Here is a 22180-nt window from a genome sequence, read left to right on the forward strand (position 1 = left end):
AAATGAGCAGGCAGGGTGATCAGTTTTCGTCGGTGTTGTATTCTTGTTTTCAAGATCGAATTGACCAGACCAGTGAATCTTTTTCAATAGTTCAAGTAACAATCTAATTTAGCTGTGATGTGTAATCAAAAATGGAAGATTTTTACAGCAAAACAAGAGCATAAAAGTTTGCCTCAAAATAACGGTATATCCGGAGTGAGGCGACGCTATAAGTGGAATCAATTCATATAAAAATGTACGAATAAATCGGAACTTAGAGAAAACGGCGATGTACGCCAAATGACGTTATAAGCGGAGACGATACAAGCGGGTTCCACTGTATGGATGATCTGGTGGTGGCATTTGAATTCATATATAACTGGGACATGTTGGAGCTAAAATGCATAGGATTAGGATCATTTATTCCGCCACTCATAACTAAGGATAGTTTTTTTATGAGTTTCTTAGCAGTTATTATTTATTCACCCGTTCCAGTTTCCGCCCACTATGGTGTTGTTTGTAATGAGCAAGTTGTTAGACGACCTCGATGGCAACCCATCCACCAGATCTTAATGATGGACTTCAGGTCAATACGAATGAGACTGTAGGCTTCAAAGTCTCGGTTTTGACTCAAACAAGAGGGGTGTATGAAGATCCACGTACAGGGTGGCTACAAAAAATGGTCCCAAGAAAGTTCAATCACTATAATGACCGTATGCTAAGCAAAGACATTTTCAAAGAAGATCCAGCGATCAAATATATTAGCTGGTCTCAAAAGCCGGATTCCGTTATGATTTGGGCTGCCGTCGCCAGCAACGGCAAAAAATCACTGAGTTTTCGGATTCCAGATGGCGTCAAAATTAATCAGCACGTCTATTTGAACTTCCTGAAGAATGAGGTGATCCCCTGGCTACAATCAGCATTCCCTGACCAAGAGGTTTGCTTTACGCAAGATTCTGCACCATCCATAGAGCCAACAGAGTTCAATCTTTCTGCAAAGAAACTTTGCCACACTTTTGGACCAAGGAAATGTGGCCTCCTTCTTCACCAGATCTGAATCCCCTGGACTTTACCTTGTAGGGAATGGTCGAGAAGGACGCCAATGCTCATACAAAAAGAAATAAAAATGACATCGTGATGGCAAATGATCAAGCTTGGAGCAAAATCCCGGAGGATGTCGTCTGTGCCAGCTGCGCATCAGTCCGTGACAGATTATCCAAAGTAATAAGGGCAAAAGGATCAGTTTTTGAATGAATTTTCTTTTATGTTATTATAAACACGGTAATGTTTTGTATCAAATTGCCTTTTGAATAAATTTGAGGAGAATGTACCAAACAATGGTTACTTTCTGTGGGACCGTTTTTTCTAGCCACCCTGTAGAGTAAAATTGACTTGAACGATATTGAGTTTTTTGAATTTCAAAATTAAATTGTATTCATTGCCTTGACAAACTCCCACCTTTTGTCACACTTCCACATAGCTATAACTTAAAGGCAAGTTTACCAAAAAGATTCCCTTTTTTAAACAGATGGAAATAGCTTTCGGGCACTGTGATAATATAAACTTGACAATTGCAATGGTTGCTATCGCAATCAGTGCCAGTTTTTGGTAGTTCCAACTAAAAACAGAGTCTTTTTGGCAATTTCCATCAACAAGTGAAGAGGGATGGGCAAATGTATGACCCTAACAAATGAGGCAAGAAGCATCGGAGCTGACGTCGACGAGGTTCTGTCTAGCATTTTGCAAAAATATCAAGCAAACCAGAGTTAACAAGTCAAAAAGCAGCAAGTAGCACACATAGGAACTATTTATTTCTTTTACGATTTTGGATCTTTTGGGCATAAAAGAAAAAAGGCACTGAACAACGCTTCCAACAAAAGTGTTTGGTTTTCATATGGCTTAGAAGAGAGTGAAAATGATGCGAAAGAAAGCAACTTTTCATGAATCAACAACCTTCTAGTTGCGCTTAAACAAGGAAGCGGAAGTGTAAGCGATTAGGCTTGATGAAAAAAAGTTTGACGGTTCAGAAATTATATCTAACAATCAGAGAGTGTCATTACAAGGAACAGGAAATACACTTTGTTTTGGCGTTGAGTGTAAATTCCAGACGTTTGTCAAAACTAGTTTTGTGCACAACAGATATTCTTCTTGTTGGGTGAACTTGTTCTCAGACAACAATTCGCATTCAAAACTGTACAACATTGAGCATGTGACTTAAGATAAAAAGTCACTACTTCAAGATAGACTAGTCTTGACAAACGTCTGGAATTTCCCTCAACGCCAAAACAAAATGGTTTCTTGTCTCTAGTCATTGTTGGGCATTACATAAATTAATGGGGTCAGTGGGTTCGCAAGAGTTATAACTGTGAACTCTCCGTAAGGATAAGGCCTCAGTTCCCAAGATTCATTCAGCCCATCGGTTCTCCTCACATAAAGTTTTAACACTTCAGTTTGAAAATCGATTTCACATAAAGGCATAAAGTGAATTTCCGCGTCCGTTTGAAAAAGAGAGCCACCGTATGAAGGCAATGGTAAATTGAAAGATGCCAAGTACGACCAAGTCATTGATCCAAAGTCCAAAAAAAATGTCTTTGAAGAGAGCCCGCCAGCATCCCCTCCAATGGATAAAGCCCCTCTTCTACCATCGCCTAAAACGACCACCCCGCAACATGATTTATAAACAGGTTCCGGCCTATCCTCCAGTTTGGTCCATCGAGTATCTCCAGCCGACAGCAGATCCGTATTGCTTTCTATTTGATTACCGAATCCCCCCACCACAATAATGGTGGTGAAGTTGACTTGAACCAGGCTCATCAAACGTCGAGGCAGAGACAACTTGGGCCCATCAGTCCACAAATAAGTTAGAGGGTCAAAAAGTTCTGACTTATCCGTTGTTGTTCCATCGGCCTTTCGACCTCCAACGATGATTGGCTGACCTTCTAGAAAACCCATGGCGCCCGTGAAATGTTGTTCTTTCGGACCTGGGAATCCTTTCCACGTCTTTTCTCCTGAAATATAATAGTTCATGTGATAAACACTGATGTCTCTTGAAGAAAAAATATCATCAACAATCATGGTTGTAAAATCCTTTTATTGGCAAGACAATACAAGCTGAACTATTTCGCCAACACAAGGTCAACAAGAAATGACTTTGAATTTTGGGTGATTCCATTATCGTTTTTCCTCCAGCGACAAAAAGCGTGTCTCGGGACGTATGGTCGGTCTTGGACTGCTGGGACTAGTTTGGGCCGTTATTTTTATTTTGCTTTTTGCACTAACATGGCCGAAATTATTAATGTTATGGTTTTGAGTCAAAACGTAGGCGCCTAGGTGCATATTTTTAGAATGATATCAAATAATTAGCCTTAAAAAACTGCGCTTTAAGTGCTTAAAAAGATCGTCACAGACGATCAAGTCAATTAATGTAACAACGTGAAACTTGATATAAAGAGATTTGACTGGCGGGCAAGTAATGAATTTTTGATTGATATGTGTGACTAGGGTTTTGGATGAGAAAATATAACATTCTTGATTGAGGCCATGGTAGTGTTAAAAAGAAAATAAAAACAAGTAATGGCCAAAACTAGACTCAGCCGTCTAAGGATGCTCAAATGGCCCACGACACGCTTTTGCAGCTGACGGCAGGAATGTAATGGAATCACCAAAACATTTAAAATCATTCCATATTGACCCTGTGTTGGCGAAATAAGTCTCCTTATAATATTGCCTTGTCAATAAAATGATTCTACAACCGCCATGTACCATAAACTGTTCCCGTAGAGTCCGTAGAGTCCTAGATGCCTTGAAGGAGTGCAATACTCTGTGTTTCTGTAAATAGTGCCTACTTTTAATGGAAAGTCAGGATAAGCATTGCGAAAGATGTGAACGAGTTTCCACTACAACCGCATCTTGGATTTAGGCTGTGAATTAGCATATTTAGGTATTTCTGCCCATTTATAGTTAACATGAAAGGAAAGGATCATCCCATTTTCATGGGAAGTTGTTTATTGAAGGTTACATGACACGACCAAAAGCAATAAGCCATGAACGCCAAATTTCAACGAAAACAGGACAAGGAAGACTTGCTTGACAGAGCTCAGACTGACCAAATAATTCTATTTGGATGTTTAGAGAATAATACACCATGTATAAATTTTTAAGAAAACTACGGTTGTTATCAAGCGTCATACCTTCCTGTTTTCAATGGTTTAAATTTTTCACTTGATTTGAAAAAAAGACAAAATATATCTTTAAAAAATATCAATCGATCATGGATATAGTTTTAGGTACAAAAATATCACTCTGAGGTGTTTTTTATTCCAGCACGTTCACCCTGTTTATGGAGTTGGTATTTTCCTTAGGAAGTGAAGGGAAAACAAACAGCAGACGTCGTTCTATGGAGCAAAACTATAGACAGCAAACTCTGTCAATCCATAATGTGCATACCTTTAATTTGTCATTGATTTCAAATTGCTAGCTAGATGAAGCGAACAGTCTTCTCATCTTAAGCCAAAGTCAATATGTTAGGTGGTGGCTAAACTGAACCAAAAATGACATATTTGAGTTTTGTAGCACAACTACTGTCGATTATTGAAAATTCAATTGTATCACTGTGCCAGTTGGCTGTGATGTTTGTCCAGAGCTGGATTCTTGGATACGGCCGTCTCCTCTCCTCTCATTCACCCGTCTCATAACGGTGATCTAAAACCCTTACCAAATGTTTTTTTCCAGTTTTTACCTCGTAAAATTACAAGGAGCAACTGTGATTGAATTATCGCATTCTGGCTCAGATTTAACGACCATATGCCTAAAAATTAGCAGAATTTGTTTGTATATTTCTGTCAACCATCAAAAAGGCTTTTCAACCATTGTGGAAGTTGTCTCACTGGTGAGACGAGATTGGTAAGCTGATCATCCAAGAATCCGGCTTAAATCAAGGTCCTGATCTGAATTATCCCTCACCAAATTTCCCGAAACCAGGGTGCCGGACTGCGTTTTTCTTGAAATTTATTTGCAAAATATACAGTAAGCCCTTGGATAATACAGCAAGGCATGAACGAGCAAATTACATTGCTTTGTCAACTCAAGGTCAAGGTTTATAAGGAAAAGAATATGTAGATTTAAGCATGGAATCATCAACAAATTCGTTCGAAAGAGAGGATACATTGATTGAGGTCTTATACTGGACGAAGACCTGACAACGGACCCACCTAACCTTATTTTTTCTTTGTATTGATTAGGTATGGGTGGTCACACTTCAACACATTCCACATTTCAAATGGTTAGAACCCCAAGAACACTAAGCCAGACTCAGATGGTTTCCAAGTCGATAAATCGAATGAATTTTAGGGGAACGAGAGACGGTAAAATGTTAAAAAGAGGAAAAGTAGGCGCACAGAATTACATATCGACCACCACAGAAAAGTGTTGACTTTCGCAATTTCATAACACCAAACTTCAGTGAAAAAGAAGCCCTTTTGAGGCTCATCCTAAGAAAAAGAAAGCTACTTACGGAAAGCCCAATGGAAGCATAATCCAAGAGACGTCCCACATACCATTAATCCACGGTTAATTATCGCCAGGTGATTGCTTAAGCCAATTGCGAATGGGGCGTCGGGAACAAAAAATGTGGGTAATGAGTCTTGGGGATCACTAACTGGAGCAAGTTTCAGCACGCCTCCCAAAAGCATGGGGGTGTAAGGTTCTAAAAGAGAAATGTGAAAACAGACTATAGTAACACGTTGTCATGACTTACTTTGCCTTATATAATTGACCGTCCATTATATTATCGAATTAACTAAGTGATGAAGTCAAGTTAACTTACCAATCGTATTGGAAGCTTGAATTGACTAATAACACATTGACTTTAGCACCAGGAAGCTTCACTTTACTTCGTTTGGCACAACACTATTTTTCCCAATGGATTTGCAATATGAAACATTTATGAAACCAAATTGATCATTGGACAGGTGTCGTACAAATTGTTTGATAAAAGTTAGACCAGGGTCAAAAGCTATATTTTAAAAGCAATTCACGCCATTCTGACCATCAGAAGTAAAAATGCACTTTTCAGGACCTCCGACCAACTTTGCCATTTGATTGTGAAAATGTCAGAAAGGGGTAATAAAGTGTGAATAACTAATCTAGGTTAGAGACGATAAATTCAGAGATGTACGAAGTTGGCCTAAAACACTTACTCTACGGCTTGTCCGCATGACCAATGGACCGGTTAGCCTCATGCTTCAACCAATCTGAGTTGATAATTTAACAGCCGCAGAATTTAGTTGGTTCAAAGAAGGGGTCAAGAGGTTAAGCGGTGAAGCGGATACGTCTCGAATATATCATCTTACGTGATCCAATTCGACCAATCTGAATGGGAGTCAATTCCGAAGAATCGGCCAAAGGTTCCAAACAAATCTCTAGACCTCGAAAATTAAGTTAAATCCGCAAAAAAATCTTTTTTGTAATTTTATCCAAAAAATGTTTTTGAGACATTTCTAATTTTATAATTTTTTAAGCCATTTTTCCACTTTTTCGATTTTTTCGACATCTGTCTAACTAATTTTCACATTTTTTTCTAACCGCTGCAGGCAATATAATCCCTGGTATAATGGCCCTTTTCATTATCCTCTCCCCCTCTTTCGCTGAACTACTCATTGCTGATCTATTCCAACGCCATTAATACATCAACCACCTTTCTGAGAGTCCCTTTAAATCCTACGAGGTTGAAATCAATTACACTTTTGACATTCAAATAAGAATAAATAGAGAGCTCTATATTGTATAATTGTAACATACCAGCAAATTTACTCATCATCTTTTTCATTAAATAGTGATAAAAGATGTAAAGGAAAGTGATGTTCCTAAAGTTAGTCACCTAAAACTTTTGAAACTGCTTTTCTTAATTCTATTTCGTAAAAAAATGATGATTGCATGAAAGAGTTTAAATGGGGCTAAAAACGACCTTTTTCTCATTGAAACAATTCTTTTCCCATTTTCACAACCTTTTCTTCCTTCATCTTACTTTTTTCGCATATTTCTCAACTAATTTTTTTCTGAAAAAGGGCAACTTTTTTCAAGCCTAGAGCTTTCTTCCAGGTCTGGAGCTCACGCTTGGGTAAGGTACTAGAAAGTGTAGTCAGAATATTTTTCATCCAGATGAATACCATAATATTCCTCTGAATTGTGGGAATTGTCTTTGCAGTTCTTTCTTGCCTTACGTCCTTTAAAAGAAAAGAAGAGGGTACAAACAAGTTGTGACTGCTATTAGAAAGACAGAGTCAAACATTGGAACCTCTTTAGTTAACTTGTCCCGATCAAAAGGAAAAGTTTCAATAACAAGGTCATCATTTTTCTAAACTCCCCAAAACCTATTTTGAGAGGGTTTGAAAACTGCAACATATTTCGTCTTAAGTTTCAAAATTTGAGGTGTACAAAAAGACGGCAATTTCACAAAAAGTCGAATTTTGGATAAATGTGGTCGGCGTCTGAGGTGAGTTTATTTGCACTCAAAGGAGCGCTAACTAAAGTGGGGTTTGGAGGGAGCTTTAAGGTATTGAACGATCCCTTTAAGGGATGTTACTCCCCCCTTAAAATGTAAACCATGACAAATGCTAGCTCTGCGAGTCAGAACGAGATTGGCTGTGAACTATGTGTACAAAAAGACTTTCGCTATCTCATTATTTTTCTCAAGAACAATTGTTGCTAGCAAGAAAAGAACAATGCAGTTCAGTTTGGAAATTGTTTGATTTTGAACATTTATTTACATTATATGCCATTTTCTGTACCTAAATTAGATTATTTGACGTGTAAATGTGACCTTCTGTAGATCATTCCTTCAACTGTAAGTGACTACCAAAGCAACCAGGCAATTCTATGCAAAATGTATTTAAAATACATTTCTAATAGTCCTACTTATTCATCAAGGGTCATATTCTTGAATGTATATTTTTAAATACTTCTATCATTCGCTTTTGAACGTTTTTCTACATAGGAAAAAATCAATAAATTTCAAATTTGATATGATAGTGTGTGCGAGCTGTTACACGGCTTTTTCTTAAAAAAAGGTCCAAAATAAACCTCACTTTATTAATCAATTGAACTTCAATTAATTAATTGAACTTCAATAGGCGCTAGTGAAGCAAGCGTTGAATTATACATTGTTAATCAACAACTGCTTTATTTCACATAAAATAAGTGGAAAAGTGAGTGTCATTTTTCATTTTCGGAATAATGAAGGTGTCATGTACTTTTAATATGCTAACCATAATCCAGTTTGCTTTAATGTCAAGGCATTTGTTACTTTGACTTATAGTGCTTTACATCTTCAAGCCAAATCTACAACTACGTAACAAACAAAAAAAATGATTATCTAGCAACAAATTCATGTTTTATTAGCAATGCTCACCTCAGGGTTTTTGTAATCTAAATCTACATTATCTACAAATCATAATCTACAAATAGATTATGTCTTTGGAGGTGGTGTTAAGCCTGTCAAATGTGTTCATTACTTTTTGATAGTGATAGTATGACTTGTCTATAAACCAGCTTGAACCACGCACGAAAACAATATAAGCTTTTTAGTTTTGTTGAAAAACGAGGGTCTTTTGTAACGTCTTTACAAGCCTAAAATTGCAATTATGCATTGAAATGTCTGGTCCCTGTCTAGTACTTCACTATCATGAGAAAATGACAAGGAACGCTCCATTGCTTATTGTAGCATCAGTTTGATCTTGCGTTGTAGAATTCATCTGTTTTATTGTCAAAATAAGTTCCTAAATAATCATATGTATTAGTGAAAAAGGTTACAGAAACTTCAAACAAACTGAGTAATAAATTGAAGAAAAAAAACATTTATTTTTGTTGTCTTATTCAACTTGCTGAATTTATGGCCAATATGTGAACAAACCATATTTTCACAAAGACTTGATGTTATTAATGTAGTTCAGTCAATGCTATTATTCATGTTCATGTAACATTAATCTAGTTTTATGACAAACAGTTTGGTTTGTAAATTGATCTAAAGATGCTTTTTTTCAACTAATAATTAGTCAATGTAATATTTTTTTTACCTCCTTTATGGGCTATAGATTTACAAACCAATCATTATAACTTACAAACACTTTTTTAAAACTATGGATTCGTGAAAACTTAATCTAAATTATGTAATTAACTTAATATCATTCCTTAGATTTTGTAAAGTTTGATCTAGTTTTAAAGAACACAAAGTCGTTTATAAATTCATCTATTTTCCTCGCGTCATAAGGTTTTGAATTAGTTCTTGAAAATTATGATGGTTATTCCCCTCTGAATGCTTTATTTTAAATGAAACTGAAGATGTGAACAAGATATATCAAATATCTTAAACATTGCTTAATCATCCATCCAGAGTCTTTTTGTGCCAAATTAGGTAGTACGTTTTTTGAAGGTTGATAAATATTAGACTTCTGATGCACTTTTTCCATGCTGTAATAATCAATTTTAATAACATGATTTGACTTTTACCTTTTTTTAGAGTCATGGATGTCATGAGGTCTCTGTTCACAATGATCATTGTCTCTTCACTCAGAAAATCAGAATCAAGGCAAGTAACTTGACCATTCTCAATTTTGATCTGCATGCATTGCGTGCCTGAACTGTGGATCATGACTCCTTGGTTTTCCGATTGAAGAGTGTCCTTCTTTTGAAACTGAATGAGACACATGGTAGAGCAGAAAATGCAGCTGAAATTATAAGCACGAATTTCCTTTAGTACTTATTGGCAACCGAATGGCAAGGAGCAAGTAGCATATTTCTCCACCCGTGGACCAACGTTAATAAAGCAACATGTAGGACTTAACCTGATGGATCCAATAAGCTACAAAGAATGCCAGGCAGGCTTTATAAAATGTCATTATCAGTGTAATCGCGGTCGTAAACCGTGTTCTGAACATTTGATCACTAGATGGCCTTCTACTAAGGGCAAACATTGGCGAAGATTGCACATGAATAATTTTGCTTTTGCTCTCACTTTCACCATTGGACCTTAGCTCTCATTTGATTTTGAGTCAATTGGAGCTTGGCTATCATCTAATGGAATTAATGAAATTTGCCCTGTTGTGGTAAAACCTAGCCCAATCCATTCTTCTTCGACGCGTCTGTTTGAAGCTGAGTGGGCCTTTTAGGATCAAACGTGGCTAGGATGGGGAAGGAGAGCAGACCGGACTTTGTTTCCTCCAAGGCGCAAGCGTGGTCTTCTATCTATGTGAAGTCCGTGAACCCATGGTTTTCGCAAGCTCCTTGGAAGGCCCAAAAACGATCTCAGATCGGTGATGCTTCTAGGAGTTCGAAAATCTCTGATTGCTTCTAATTTTACTGCCTTGATCCCCGATTGTGCCACGACATAGATAGCCAGCAAATTTTACCTCATCTGGGGCCAACTTTGTTCTCTTAGAATTTAGAGTTATGCATGCTAGTTCTGCGACATCTCTCCAAACTTGGGCGAGGTGTTCCTCCATTGATTCGGAATAGATGAGACATTCATCTACCATCTTCACAACGCCTTCACCGCCCGCCATTGCGAAGTCACCTCTTCTGTTGTACTCGTCCCCAGCGCAACTCAGCCCATCAGTGCTCGCAGGAACATGTGCCGTTCCCAGGGCGTGACAAATATAGTAAATGGCTGACTCACGTCCTCCAGGGCAACCTGGAAATATCCCATTGAGGCATCAAAGGTTGAAAAGATCTTGGCTGATGGTGGGATACCCTGGGATGTCTTTGGATGTCCGCCCAGGATGATGGGGTCTTTTCACGTATTTGTTTAAGTGCCATAGATCGACACACAACTTGTCGCGTCTTGTGAGTTGGCCTTTGGAGCTACCATCAAGCTTTGTCACCAATCTGTGGGCTCTGTCACTTTCCTGATCACGTCTCTTATCTCCGAGGACTCGAGTTTTGCCTTGGCCCTTTCCCTGAATGAAAACGCGATGGGTCGTGGACCTCTCACATAACAAGGTTTGGCACCGTCTAATTAGCTCAATTTTCAATGGTGGGCCTGCCATCGTCTTCAGATGCTTTTCATCATCAAATACATCCCCAAACCCCTCAATTAGATTCTCGCAACATTTTCTCACCAACGGTCAAACGCCGAAAACTGGCATGGGAACTCAAGATGTAGGATTCCCAGTTCAGTGCACAGGTGCATGTTGAGAATGGTTCCTTGGTTCTCGTCCGTTATGATGAATTCGGTGCGGGCCCACCTGTACACTACGCCCACGTCAACCGCAACTTTACCCAAGTTATAGGGAAATTGATGCAGGAAAGGAAGATGACGTCACCATCAAATTTTGATAGGTCACCCGTACTTTTGAGGCTAAACAGTTCTTTCTTATGGAATTAATTTAGGATTTCAGTTATTTTATCCATGAAAGGAATGGTATACGTACGATTGCAATTTTATAAGTTATCAGTTTTACTCATGAACATGCTTAAAAATACTTTTTAGCCGAAAAAAGCAATTATCTGACTTATCTTTCTCGCACTGAAAGTTTCTATTTTTACAAAAGACTTTTTGAAATCTTTTAAATTTTTTTTTGTCCAACACAGCGATTAGTATCACCTCTTCTGTTTAGAAAAGTGCCCAGTAACCTCCCAATATTTGTGCTGACATCATCATACAGCTGCTACTTCAATGTCCCAATTGATTAGCAACCCATTTGCTCCTTGTAGCACATCGTCGGTTCTGCCCAACTCTGTCCTTTGAATCCCGAGTCTGGCCAGATCCTAGAGACCCATGAGGTTTGCGCCTGATCCACTATCTGAGAGGGCGTTGTGCAGATCTCAAAGTGTCGCTCCTGTTCTTGAGTCCGCAATGACCACGCTAATCTTCTTCGAAGAACAGGTTGCTCCCTGCTTTGATATATTGCCTACAAACGCCGTCGAGACAGAGGTTGTGGACTCCACCTGATTGGTCTGAACCAATTTCTGAAACCGGCAAACTTGGCCATACTGACCAACCTTGTTGCACTTGTTGCATGTTGTCTCTTTGGCTGGGCCCGATTGCTTTTGGTGGCTGGACGAAGTGGCAACTTTGCCTTCCATTATCTTTTCTGAATCGGGAATTAGACCGCCCTCGTCCATCTTCTTTCTTTACCTGGTTCACATGCTGACGAGATAACGATTCTTGTTTCTTTGCAAAACCTTGTTGGCTCAACACAGCGAAGGAAAAACCCTTTCCCCTTAGCGCTCATTCCTTATGCTCTCATTCCCTACTCCAATCGTAATTTGGGTGACCACTTGGTCTTCTCGCCAGTGAGCGCACAAATCTGCGTCATTTGCTGAGCCCCCCAAGGCAAACCGGAAGTGATTAAATCTGTCCTTTCCGGGTTCGAAATGCAACCACGTCCACCGCCATATTGCGATGGGCCCTGAAGTAATTCATCAGACTCCACAGTCGTACGAGGGTTATCCAAATCAATATTGTGATGAGTTTCTGCGATTTGATGTGGCATGGGGCCCAATGATAGTCACGAGGGAGTACACCTGCACGTCCTTTGGGAATACCGACAAACGCTGAGTTCTTGCAATGTCGAGCCAATACTTTTGCCATCAACGGCACGTTTGGTAATTGGCATCTTGGGGCTACTGAGAAATGGCCCCAAACCGAAATGCACGACACGAACAATCTGGAACCACTTGTTCTTTTTCCCTTCTCTTCATACCACCTGAGGTTTTTTGCAGATCGGTCTGATGCGTTGTTGGACTGGATAGCCTTTACAACTTTTTCCTGGGCGGAATCATCCATTGGTGGGGTTCCTCGCGGTGGAGCATTGGCTTGAGGTGATGGCCCTAGAAGTGCCTTGAGTTCTTCCATGTGGGTAGCTTGTTGCTTCAACGCCAACGCTCCAGCTCCACGCGGAGCTCCTTCCTCAGTTCCTTACGGACCTGGGACACGGAATTCCCAACCAGAGGTGAGTCGACTGGACTCTGATCTCCTTGGGATCCATCGATTCGGCTCCTTGTGATCGACATGCTTAATCCAACACTCTCTTTCCTGGAAGCTTGTTATTTTTACCATGAATTTGCAGTCATTGGTAAGTCCGATTGCGCCATGTATTATGGTCAATATAGTTAATTCACGGAATTCAGCAAACAATGTCTTAGAGACCCTTTTGTCGAGTCCCTCATTGAAGGTTCATGCTTCCAGTCAACGCTGTTTATTAATTAGTACCAGAGCAACGCGATGATTATGCGACACGCCTTTTTGAGCCATATTTCCAATCTTTTAGCCACCTTTTCATTTTTTGGGACTGTTTTTCTACTTTTTTTCTGACTATTTTTTACGTTTTGGGGCATTTTTTGCCCTTTTACTGCAGTTGAGTCCTTATCTGCTTCGTTTCTAACTTGTTGTGCCTTGCATTAGACCTTTTCATTTTCCAATGTGCAGCATGATCAGATGAAGGATTAAATCCTCAGCCACAACATTTCAGCAGTTTGTTGGGGTTTGGGTTTTCACTGGCTTTTCTAACCGCTGCAAAGAACGTAATCCCTTGTGACTCCCAAACAAAATGTACATTTTTTTTTTGTTCGACTCACTCTGAACAATACCATATCAAGTGACAAATTCCTCTTACTTAGTGTTTGTATCCTCCATAGGAACAAATCCTTTGCATGAGTCCGGAAAACGGACCCCGAAACTAGTAAAAGTCTTCGTATGAGAAATATTTATCCATAGGGACAAGATGAACACGGTGGGAACGCAGAGTTCTCTTGCCACCCTCCACATGATTCAACACTTCTAAAGAGACTGAAATCTTTGCCAAAGTACTCTCTGACTTTCTCATACGGACAAGATACCCATTAACTTTGCATGGCATGTTTTTTTCATTTTACTCACAAGTCTATCTTTCCCAACCCTGCCCATTTCCCTCAAGGAGCAAAACTTATTCAAACGAATAAACCTAGGGACCAAACAGGACGAAAATTCAAATGAGGGCTATCATGTTGGTGTCATCAGGTTACGAAGGTATCGCCATCTATCGTTCAAAGGGACCGTTTCCTGACAGGGTCCTCAGGGGGAGGTGGCATCCTGAAAAGAGGAAGGCCAAGATTGTTGCGTTCTTCAGCATGGTCTTCCAATCGAGCAACGTTGCTGAACGATCTGTCCCCCCTCCCTAATGTCTGACAACAGTAGGGAACAGTGCTGCCAGATGGCACATTTGCATGCCAAAAAGCTGTATACCTGGCATATTTGAAACCCCCTTTGAAATGAAAAAACACAATTGGCAAATTTTTCTAATCCAGCATGTTTTCTGGCATAATCCGGGAGTCTTTCTGCAAGATTTTCAAACTTGAAAAACAAGTTGAAAATTTGAGAATTGATTTTCCCTTCTTTTTGCCTTGACTTGAATGTTGGAACTATTTCCCACATAAGCCATGTATTTTTACCTTTTACCTTTTTTTCCTGAATCTACCATCATAACTTAAAATTATCATTCCCTGGTGTCTGATAAATTGTCAAACTACAGTAATCTCTGGACACCCTTTTTGAAAGTTAATTGAATGTAGGGTTGTGAATCAGGTACTAGCATTCAGAGTGTGTTGGTAAATTACCAGTCGTGTTGCATTGTCCGTTCATCAATCACTCAGTTACTGAGTGTCACAAAGCTCCATGCTTTTTGGTTCAATTTTCATGTGTTCAATTCCTGGTTCATTGTGCCTTACCCTTGATTGCTCCGATTTTCATTATGCAGTCAACAACAAGATTGCAATGGGGAGAGTGAGCCTTTCTAATTGCCCCCTACTGAATTTAGTTGCTTTAATATGATACATGAGGTCAAACACTGTTGGTACTTGCATCCATGGTCAGGTCCGTACAAGATATCAAATTATGCGCTTGGGCAAAATACGTCACGCCATGGGAAAAGGACTACACCTGGGTCACAAAGGCCTTAGATGAGGATGTGGCCTTTAGTAAGATCTGCCGAAAGAAGTTGGTAGCTAGAAAATTAACGGTGAGCCAACATGGAATACCAGCTCTTCATCTCAACTGTATGAAGGCCATGACCTAACCAGGCCAAGACAGTGCCGCAATCAGATGCTCTAAAACTTGCTAAGCTTCAATTAGCGGCTGTTGTATGCTGCCATAAGTCAATCAGTATAATTGATCACTTTGGAGAACTTTTTTAATCTCATGGCAAGGGCAAAGTCTTACAAGACCTTTGCCCCCATCTGACTAAGTGCTCACGGTTGATTGATCATGTTTTGACTCTAGCTTTACAAGGGAATCCTTGGGTTGATATGGAGGAGAAACACTTTTCAAACTACCACTTCTGGTGCAGAATATATTGCAAAGGATCCTCTCCTATGCCTTTCACCAAAACGAGTACCACTGGGTGGCTTGTTCAAGGAAAGCTCATTGGAAATCTCTTGCTCAATTAGAAGACTTTGACTGAATACTTTGAAATTATCCCCCACAAAGGTTCTCAAGACGTTCAATGTAAAGCAGGAATGATTGCTGATATGCTTCAAACTCCTGCAAACTTCCTCTTTGTGCCATTTCTTTGTCCCTTTGTCAAAGACTTTGAAAGGGTGAACGCCTTCTTCCAGACATCAACAGCAGATCTGGAAAGCATGTTCAGAGAGTTGGAGATAGTGTATGAGTCCTTGAAGGCAAGGATCAAAGATTCTCGGAACATAAATTTGACCCTGTCTCAAGTTGATTATAGAGCCTCTTTTTAAGCAAGGGGTCAGAGAGGAAAACCCATCTTTTGATTCAGAGCTAGAGAAGACTAAGTATTGTCCTCTATGCGCTTTTGTACCAAGTTGAGAAGCGTCTTCCTCCCTGACAAGAAATATTTAGTGGTCAGTTCTGCTCGAACAGCTTCTTATGAAATCTCAGCCAAGGATCTCAGCCAAGAACACTATTGGCGAATTGTTTTTTAACCATGGAATGAAGAAGAAATCTTTAAGGTGGGGATCCACATGGAGGTAGAATTGTTCTGGTCCTCTATTCTACAGTACAATACAAGCAATGGGGAACAAATGAATGGCCATGTGGCATAACAAAATTTGAATTAACTGTGGCAGTTTCACTCATTAACATGAATAAAAAACACTGGTTAAACGAAAAAGTAGTGTTTCTACTTGTTTTTCCTACTTTAGGCTTTCTCTTCTGTATTGAAAAGTCCCGCTGTGACCTCCCAAAATTTGTGCAGACATCATCAGACACCTGCTGCTTCAATGGCCTAAATCCTTCGAAAACCGAGCTGGTTATTCTTGTATCCTAGTCATCCGTTGATATTCCATTTATGCTTACTCTTCCACATCCCCGATTACTCGCCATAGCTCATTTCCGTTCACCTATATATACCTCCATCACTCAGCAATAAATATCATTCATACACCGTCCACATGCCAATGCAACAGTAATGCAGATGAAAAAACAATAAATTAGCTAATTGAGTCCTGAAGAAGTCAACCTTACTCAGTAATTTGTTTTATCATTGTCATCAAGTCAAACTGCATTTTTGGAAAATGGTTGCAATTGATGATTAGTGTTTTTTTCTTATTCTGGCACGTTTTGTGGCATATTGTGATCCCAATCTACTATGGTTTAGGAGGTGATCTGGCATGCTCCAAGCCTCGCCACCCGGCAGCACTGATAGGTAAAAGTGATTACTCAGTCCTGTATGTGGTGGCTGGCCCTCTTGGTGTATTTCTCACTCATCTGTCTTGAGCACTTAGCTTGCTCAAGGAGGCTTCTGGAGAGTTCTAGAGAGGTGGATTGCAAGCAGAAATGAAAGTTTGGCATCTCCTGAACCATTCACTTTATCAAAAATTGGTACTAAGTAAGATCACAATGTCTAGTTCAATAGGTGTAGATAGCCAAAATTGAAGTATGCTTGAGCTATTGACATGGTCAAAGTTATGTACTTTGTACTGTAAAATTCAGCCTGCTCTATATCAGTTACATGCATTTTTGACAAGATAACTTTGAAACATGGCTTTAAAACAACCCATTTATCAAATAGAGTATGAAATGACTCATGCCTTAATTGCAAAGATGACACTTTAGTGCTTGAACTAAACATAATGCTGGGTCAAAAATCTTGCTCAAAACCTGCCACTCTTGGCGCTCAAAAGGAAAACTTATTGTTGGTATGGCACTATTCTCAAATGGCCACACTGAAATAGTGTGTCTAAGGACCACTAGGTGTCCCTATGCTGGTTTGCGCCCTCTGCAGACCAATTACTAAAATTCGAAATTGAACTTGATTGCCCATGTTACCTTTCACTTCTTATAACTTTTTGTAGTTTTAGAAATGCGCGCATAGGTCAATGAGTGAACGTCGTTTCATTTTTAATACCATAGATTGATCGTATTGCAGAGATAGTGAGGAATTGTATTTGTTCTTTATGTATTGGACCGGCTTTGTAACTCTTGGGCAAGCAAAGATCTACTGCATAATATGTGAAAAGACCTTTGTTGGTGGACCAAAAAATGTCAGCTTTTGGAGCAATTGAGGTCAGAAAAACACAACACAAAACAAATGTCTCGTTCTGATGATGATGGAGGAGAATTGCGCGGTATGTTTCTCTTGTCAAACATCCCAAGGCAAAAGTTGACGAATCCATTTGGAGTCAAACCTTAGAATAAACATTCCCAAAGGGTCATTACTGAAGAAGAGTTATTGGGATGAATTTCACAGATATCACTTACAAAGTGAAAGCAGACTTGGAAGGTGCTCCTCTTTGTTTGCCCGCAGATGAGACTACCAATGTTGTATGCAAATATGTTGCCAATGTGCTCATTGGAAGACTCGCAAAGAAAAATACCAGTTCTGTGTGGATTGCATGCAACTTCTTTGAGAAGACAGATGCCGCTCCCATTGCAAGACTTGCCAACTGGTCTCTTCTCAACCTATGGCCAAACTTTGACAACAATCTCCATCAAGTTCTGCTTTTAGATTCCACGGCCTACACGCTCAAGGCCGGAAATAATCTGAAGATATCCTATTCAACAATGTGCCACCTTGCCTGTCTTACTCATTCCCTGCACAGGCTAGCAGAGTCTCCTACCTGCCATTCATTCCTCCGTCTCCCATTCTGACAAGGTGAGGATATTAGGTGGAGGTAGCTGTTTTTCTTCGAAAAACTTCAATGCAGTGAAGAGCTAGTGTTGGGGCGAGTCCGGACTCAAGTCCAAGTGCACTCGAGTCTTTCACTCAATTTTGGAGGAATTGGCCGGACTTGAGTCATTAAGTAAAGACTCGAGCAGGGACTCATAAAAAATCATATTTTCCTAGACTTTCGCAAGCTGAGTCTTTTTGCTTGACCTGGCTCCAGAGTAAAGAGCCTCGACGAGTCCTCGGCCGGACTTGAGTCAAGACTCGGCGAGTCAGGCAAAAAGTCAAAATATCAAAGACTCGCCCCACCACTGATTGTGAGTCAACTTGATCCAGAGGATTCTGTGGCAATTAAAGTTGCGGAAAAAAATCTTCAGAAGGAGCAATGGGGTACCCTACGTGGTTTCGTGAGAGCATATTTTGAGATGCGATATGTACCCAGTTGCACCTATTTAGACCTATTGCGAGTATCAGATGGTTTCGTGAACGCACATTTTGAAATGCGACTGGGAAAAATTAGTCTCTGGGTAAAATTTAGCATGTCGCATCTCAAAATGTGCGTTCACGAAACCACGTTGGGGTACCCTACTCTCAACCAATCTTGTCCTTCTTGCAAGGTATGTTTCTTTACCTCCCTTCACACATGCACAGCTGGAAACCAAATGACACGCTTTGATAGAGGCGATGCCGGGAGAAAGGGAAGAAACATTGAGAGCAAAGCTAACAAGAATCTTGGAGAGAAGCAAAGACTACGGATTGAGCAAGAAGGTTGCTTTGGCGCAAACAAATAGGGGAGGGTGATTGATTGTTTGCCTCCTGGGACGTTCCCTGAACATGTGGCAAAGCTAAAATTCTGTCCTGGCACAAGTGATGATGCGGAGCTCTTCTTCTCAGGATATAAACACATTTTGAGAGACAAAAGACACAATTAGACTGGAAAAAATATCAAAAAAAATAATGTTACTTAATGTTATCACATTTATAAGAACTGTTAAGAAACTTAAGTACACCTTTTATGTAAATCTAAGGGGATAAGGTACTAAAGTTTATTGACTAAATTATAAATAAGATATTTGGCCTTTTCAACAAATTGTTTGAGGCAGAATGGTAAAAAATTAGAATATCTGTTTAAAGAAGAAAAATATTTTTTATAACACAACTTTGAGGGGGTTATAAAGGGGCTCAAGTTTCAGTTTTCATTCATGTGGTGGTAACACTTAGCTGAAACGCAAGGAACAAGCGGCGGTTCAGGCTGAGCTCCAGAGGTGTCAGATGGTTACGTAAAGGTGCGATCATGTCCCCCCCCATTCAAGCACATTGTTGGGAGATTGAAACGAAATTCCGAATGCCTTATCAATGTGTTGTAATTTTGGTTACATTTTGTTGCACTTTCGAGATGCGTTGCTAAACAAGGGCAGTCAATAGAAGATGTGATTGTCTTTGCTAATTGATGTCCAAATCTTTTTTGACAAGTTACGTGTTTCATGCTTTTCTATGGTCTCGAGATATTTGCTTGAGCATATCAACTTTCTTCCAGCCTCCTTTTTACTAATTTCAGGCAAAAAAGGAACTGCCATTGATTAAATAGTTATTATCATCATTAATGGGAACTTTTCCACTTGGGACAAAACAGTACCGCGTGTCCCACAATATTAGCCCCTTTTTTCAAACACTCCTTTAGCCTTGCAACATCATTTTTCCACATTTCGACTTCAACTTGAATTAGTTTTTTAATGCTCTCACCCTCTATGCGGGAGACATGCCAGGCAAGGAGGTTGAGCTGGCTTATATTCAGCTCCAGCCAATAAATTGGATTCAAACACACCTAAAATCTGGATAGGATCTCACTGGGATCAAATCAAGTGATCGACTTTAACAGTGAGACCGTTGCCCTCGGGCCATAACTGTGGATTTAAGTGGCATCCTTCCTTAAATCCCAAGAGGTTCCTTCAATAGGTTGCCGCTCTGACCAGATCATTCCGGACAACAGTTGTTTCATATCACTCAGGATTTGGGATGAACACACCACTAAGAAGTGAACGATGCTCCTGTTAATGACCAAGTTGAGGAAAAACCAGTATATCCGTTCCCGAGGTGTTCGCTATGCCCGTGCCCACACATCAGCAACTACCCACAGCCTTGCCAGAGCCGTCTTTCTCGGGCAGCCTTGGCCGAATATTTCGAGGATAATTGACCTGGTCTGACGTGTTTGTTTCGTATTGCTTACTCTACTCAAAGAGAAGGAGGTTGTGCCCAAACAGCTCAAGTTTCCCTCCAAGGCAATTACGTAGTTATCACTTCATGGTCTCATGCATGTACATCGTTGTTTTTTTGTATTTTCGTTATTGTAATCATTTTACATGACTAATGCATTTGGCTAATAATCACTTGACTTCCTTGTAAGCAATAAACATTTACAAACAGGTCATTAAACCGAAAACATGAAGCTAGCAACGCTAAAATTGTTGTGCAATCATTAGATTGAGGCATATTTTGTATTGCTCTATAGGTACCGGTTGTCCGATGATCTGACACTTTCTCGGGAAGATTGGAAGGACATTTGCAGGTCGTTTTATACACAAGTATTTCATACAGGGTGCAAAAAAATTATGGGCCTCAATGGCTGTTTTTCACAACATTTCTCCCTGCTCCAAGATGTTTTTGACATCAAACCACAAGCATTCATTACGAGGAACTGTGAAGTACCTAGGGACATAGCTATAGCAACTTTTTTATTGAACATCGTAGCAGATGAAATTCCATGCACAGTTTCATTGAAAAACAATTTTACTTTGAATTAAGAATTCTTAATTACTAAGAATAAGGTAGTGTGACATGTCTGATCAATTTAAAAGTCCCTCGGGCTATTATGACAGTGGTGGAATCGTGTGATTTGCCTGTTCCACATTCTTCAATGGTTAAGGACATATTGTTAAAAGCAAAAAACATGTTTTAAGCGGGGTTTCGTTCTACGTTTACCCTGGAATTATACTAATTGATGACATTTATTGTGGGGGATTTCCGTAAGGCGAGCTTGACTTAGGTGGAACTGACGGGGTTCATTGTTGACAAGGATCCAAGTGGGGGAGTTCATGGACCATAGAAGCTGAAAAATTCATGTGTGGCTGAGTACAGAGTGGGGGAATTGACCACTGGGAGAATTTAAGAATGCTAGAGGAATTCACTTCCTTTTTAATGCTTCCTTTTAATAGTTAGGAGACTTTCTAAAACTAAAGCTTACGTTTTAGCCAGCTTGTTCGTAACTCTCTTTAAAAGCTGTCGAACCTAGATTGGAGCCGCTAAAGTTGAAATGCTGCAACAAAAAGCTTGAGTACAGACCAACATGCTAGGAGAAATTGCCCAAGATCGCAAATTGTTCCACATTTTCCAACGGCTGAGATGTCGATTTGGAAACAGGGATATACCCATCGGGACTAGCCTCTCACTCTACGACGCTAGCCGGAAAATTAAAGTCCCCTGAAAACTACTTTATCCAACCCATTTCCAGTGAATTAGAGAGCTGACCTAAAAGAGCTTACTGAACAAAGAGTGGGCCTATATATTGTTACAATGGACAGATCAAGACCTTGCACTTGACAAACTAAGATCTCTACTTCTCCATGGAAATGCCATTAGACATGGTTTTATTTGTTAACTTTCGCGTCAAAGGAACATTTGGGTCATTTTCATGTTCAAATTTGTTAACTATTTTCGTCTATGAATTTCTGTCTATACTGACCAGATATTGACTGTGTTTTCAACACTAGTCTGTTCAAATGGTCATGAATTGGTGCAATTGTTGGCTCACCGCATTGATTGAAAGCAACTTATATTTTGAATCATATAGGGCTTAGGGTGAAATGAATCAATTTCATTCACTCTGTGAAATTTAGAACGTTGAAGTCCCCACTGCTGTACCGTACATCCGTTCAAATGGTCATGAATTGGTGCAATTGTTGGCTCACCGCATTGATTGAAAGCAACTTATATTTTGAATCATATAGGGCTTAGGGTGAAATGAATCAATTTCATTCACTCTGTGAAATTTAGAACGTTGAAGTCCCCAATAATTGGATAATAAATCGCTTGGTTTCTTG

General features: G+C 39.7%; 1 protein-coding gene across 1 annotated transcript; it reads right to left on the reverse strand.

Moving 5' to 3' along the window:
- Positions 1–1768: 1768 nt before the first annotated feature.
- Positions 1769–13757, reverse strand: LOC131891329 (uncharacterized). The gene is made up of 4 exons (XM_059240855.1): positions 13590–13757; positions 9484–9701; positions 5492–5683; positions 1769–2987 (listed from the first exon to the last, which is right to left on the reverse strand). Exons 1-4 carry the CDS (start codon positions 13739–13741, stop codon positions 2284–2286), a joined length of 1266 nt encoding a protein of 421 aa, XP_059096838.1. The 5' UTR covers positions 13742–13757; the 3' UTR covers positions 1769–2283.
- Positions 13758–22180: the final 8423 nt, after the last annotated feature.

This window comes from Tigriopus californicus, chromosome 12 (assembly GCF_007210705.1).
Source record: "Tigriopus californicus strain San Diego chromosome 12, Tcal_SD_v2.1, whole genome shotgun sequence".
Lineage (NCBI taxonomy): Eukaryota > Metazoa > Arthropoda > Copepoda > Harpacticoida > Harpacticidae > Tigriopus > Tigriopus californicus.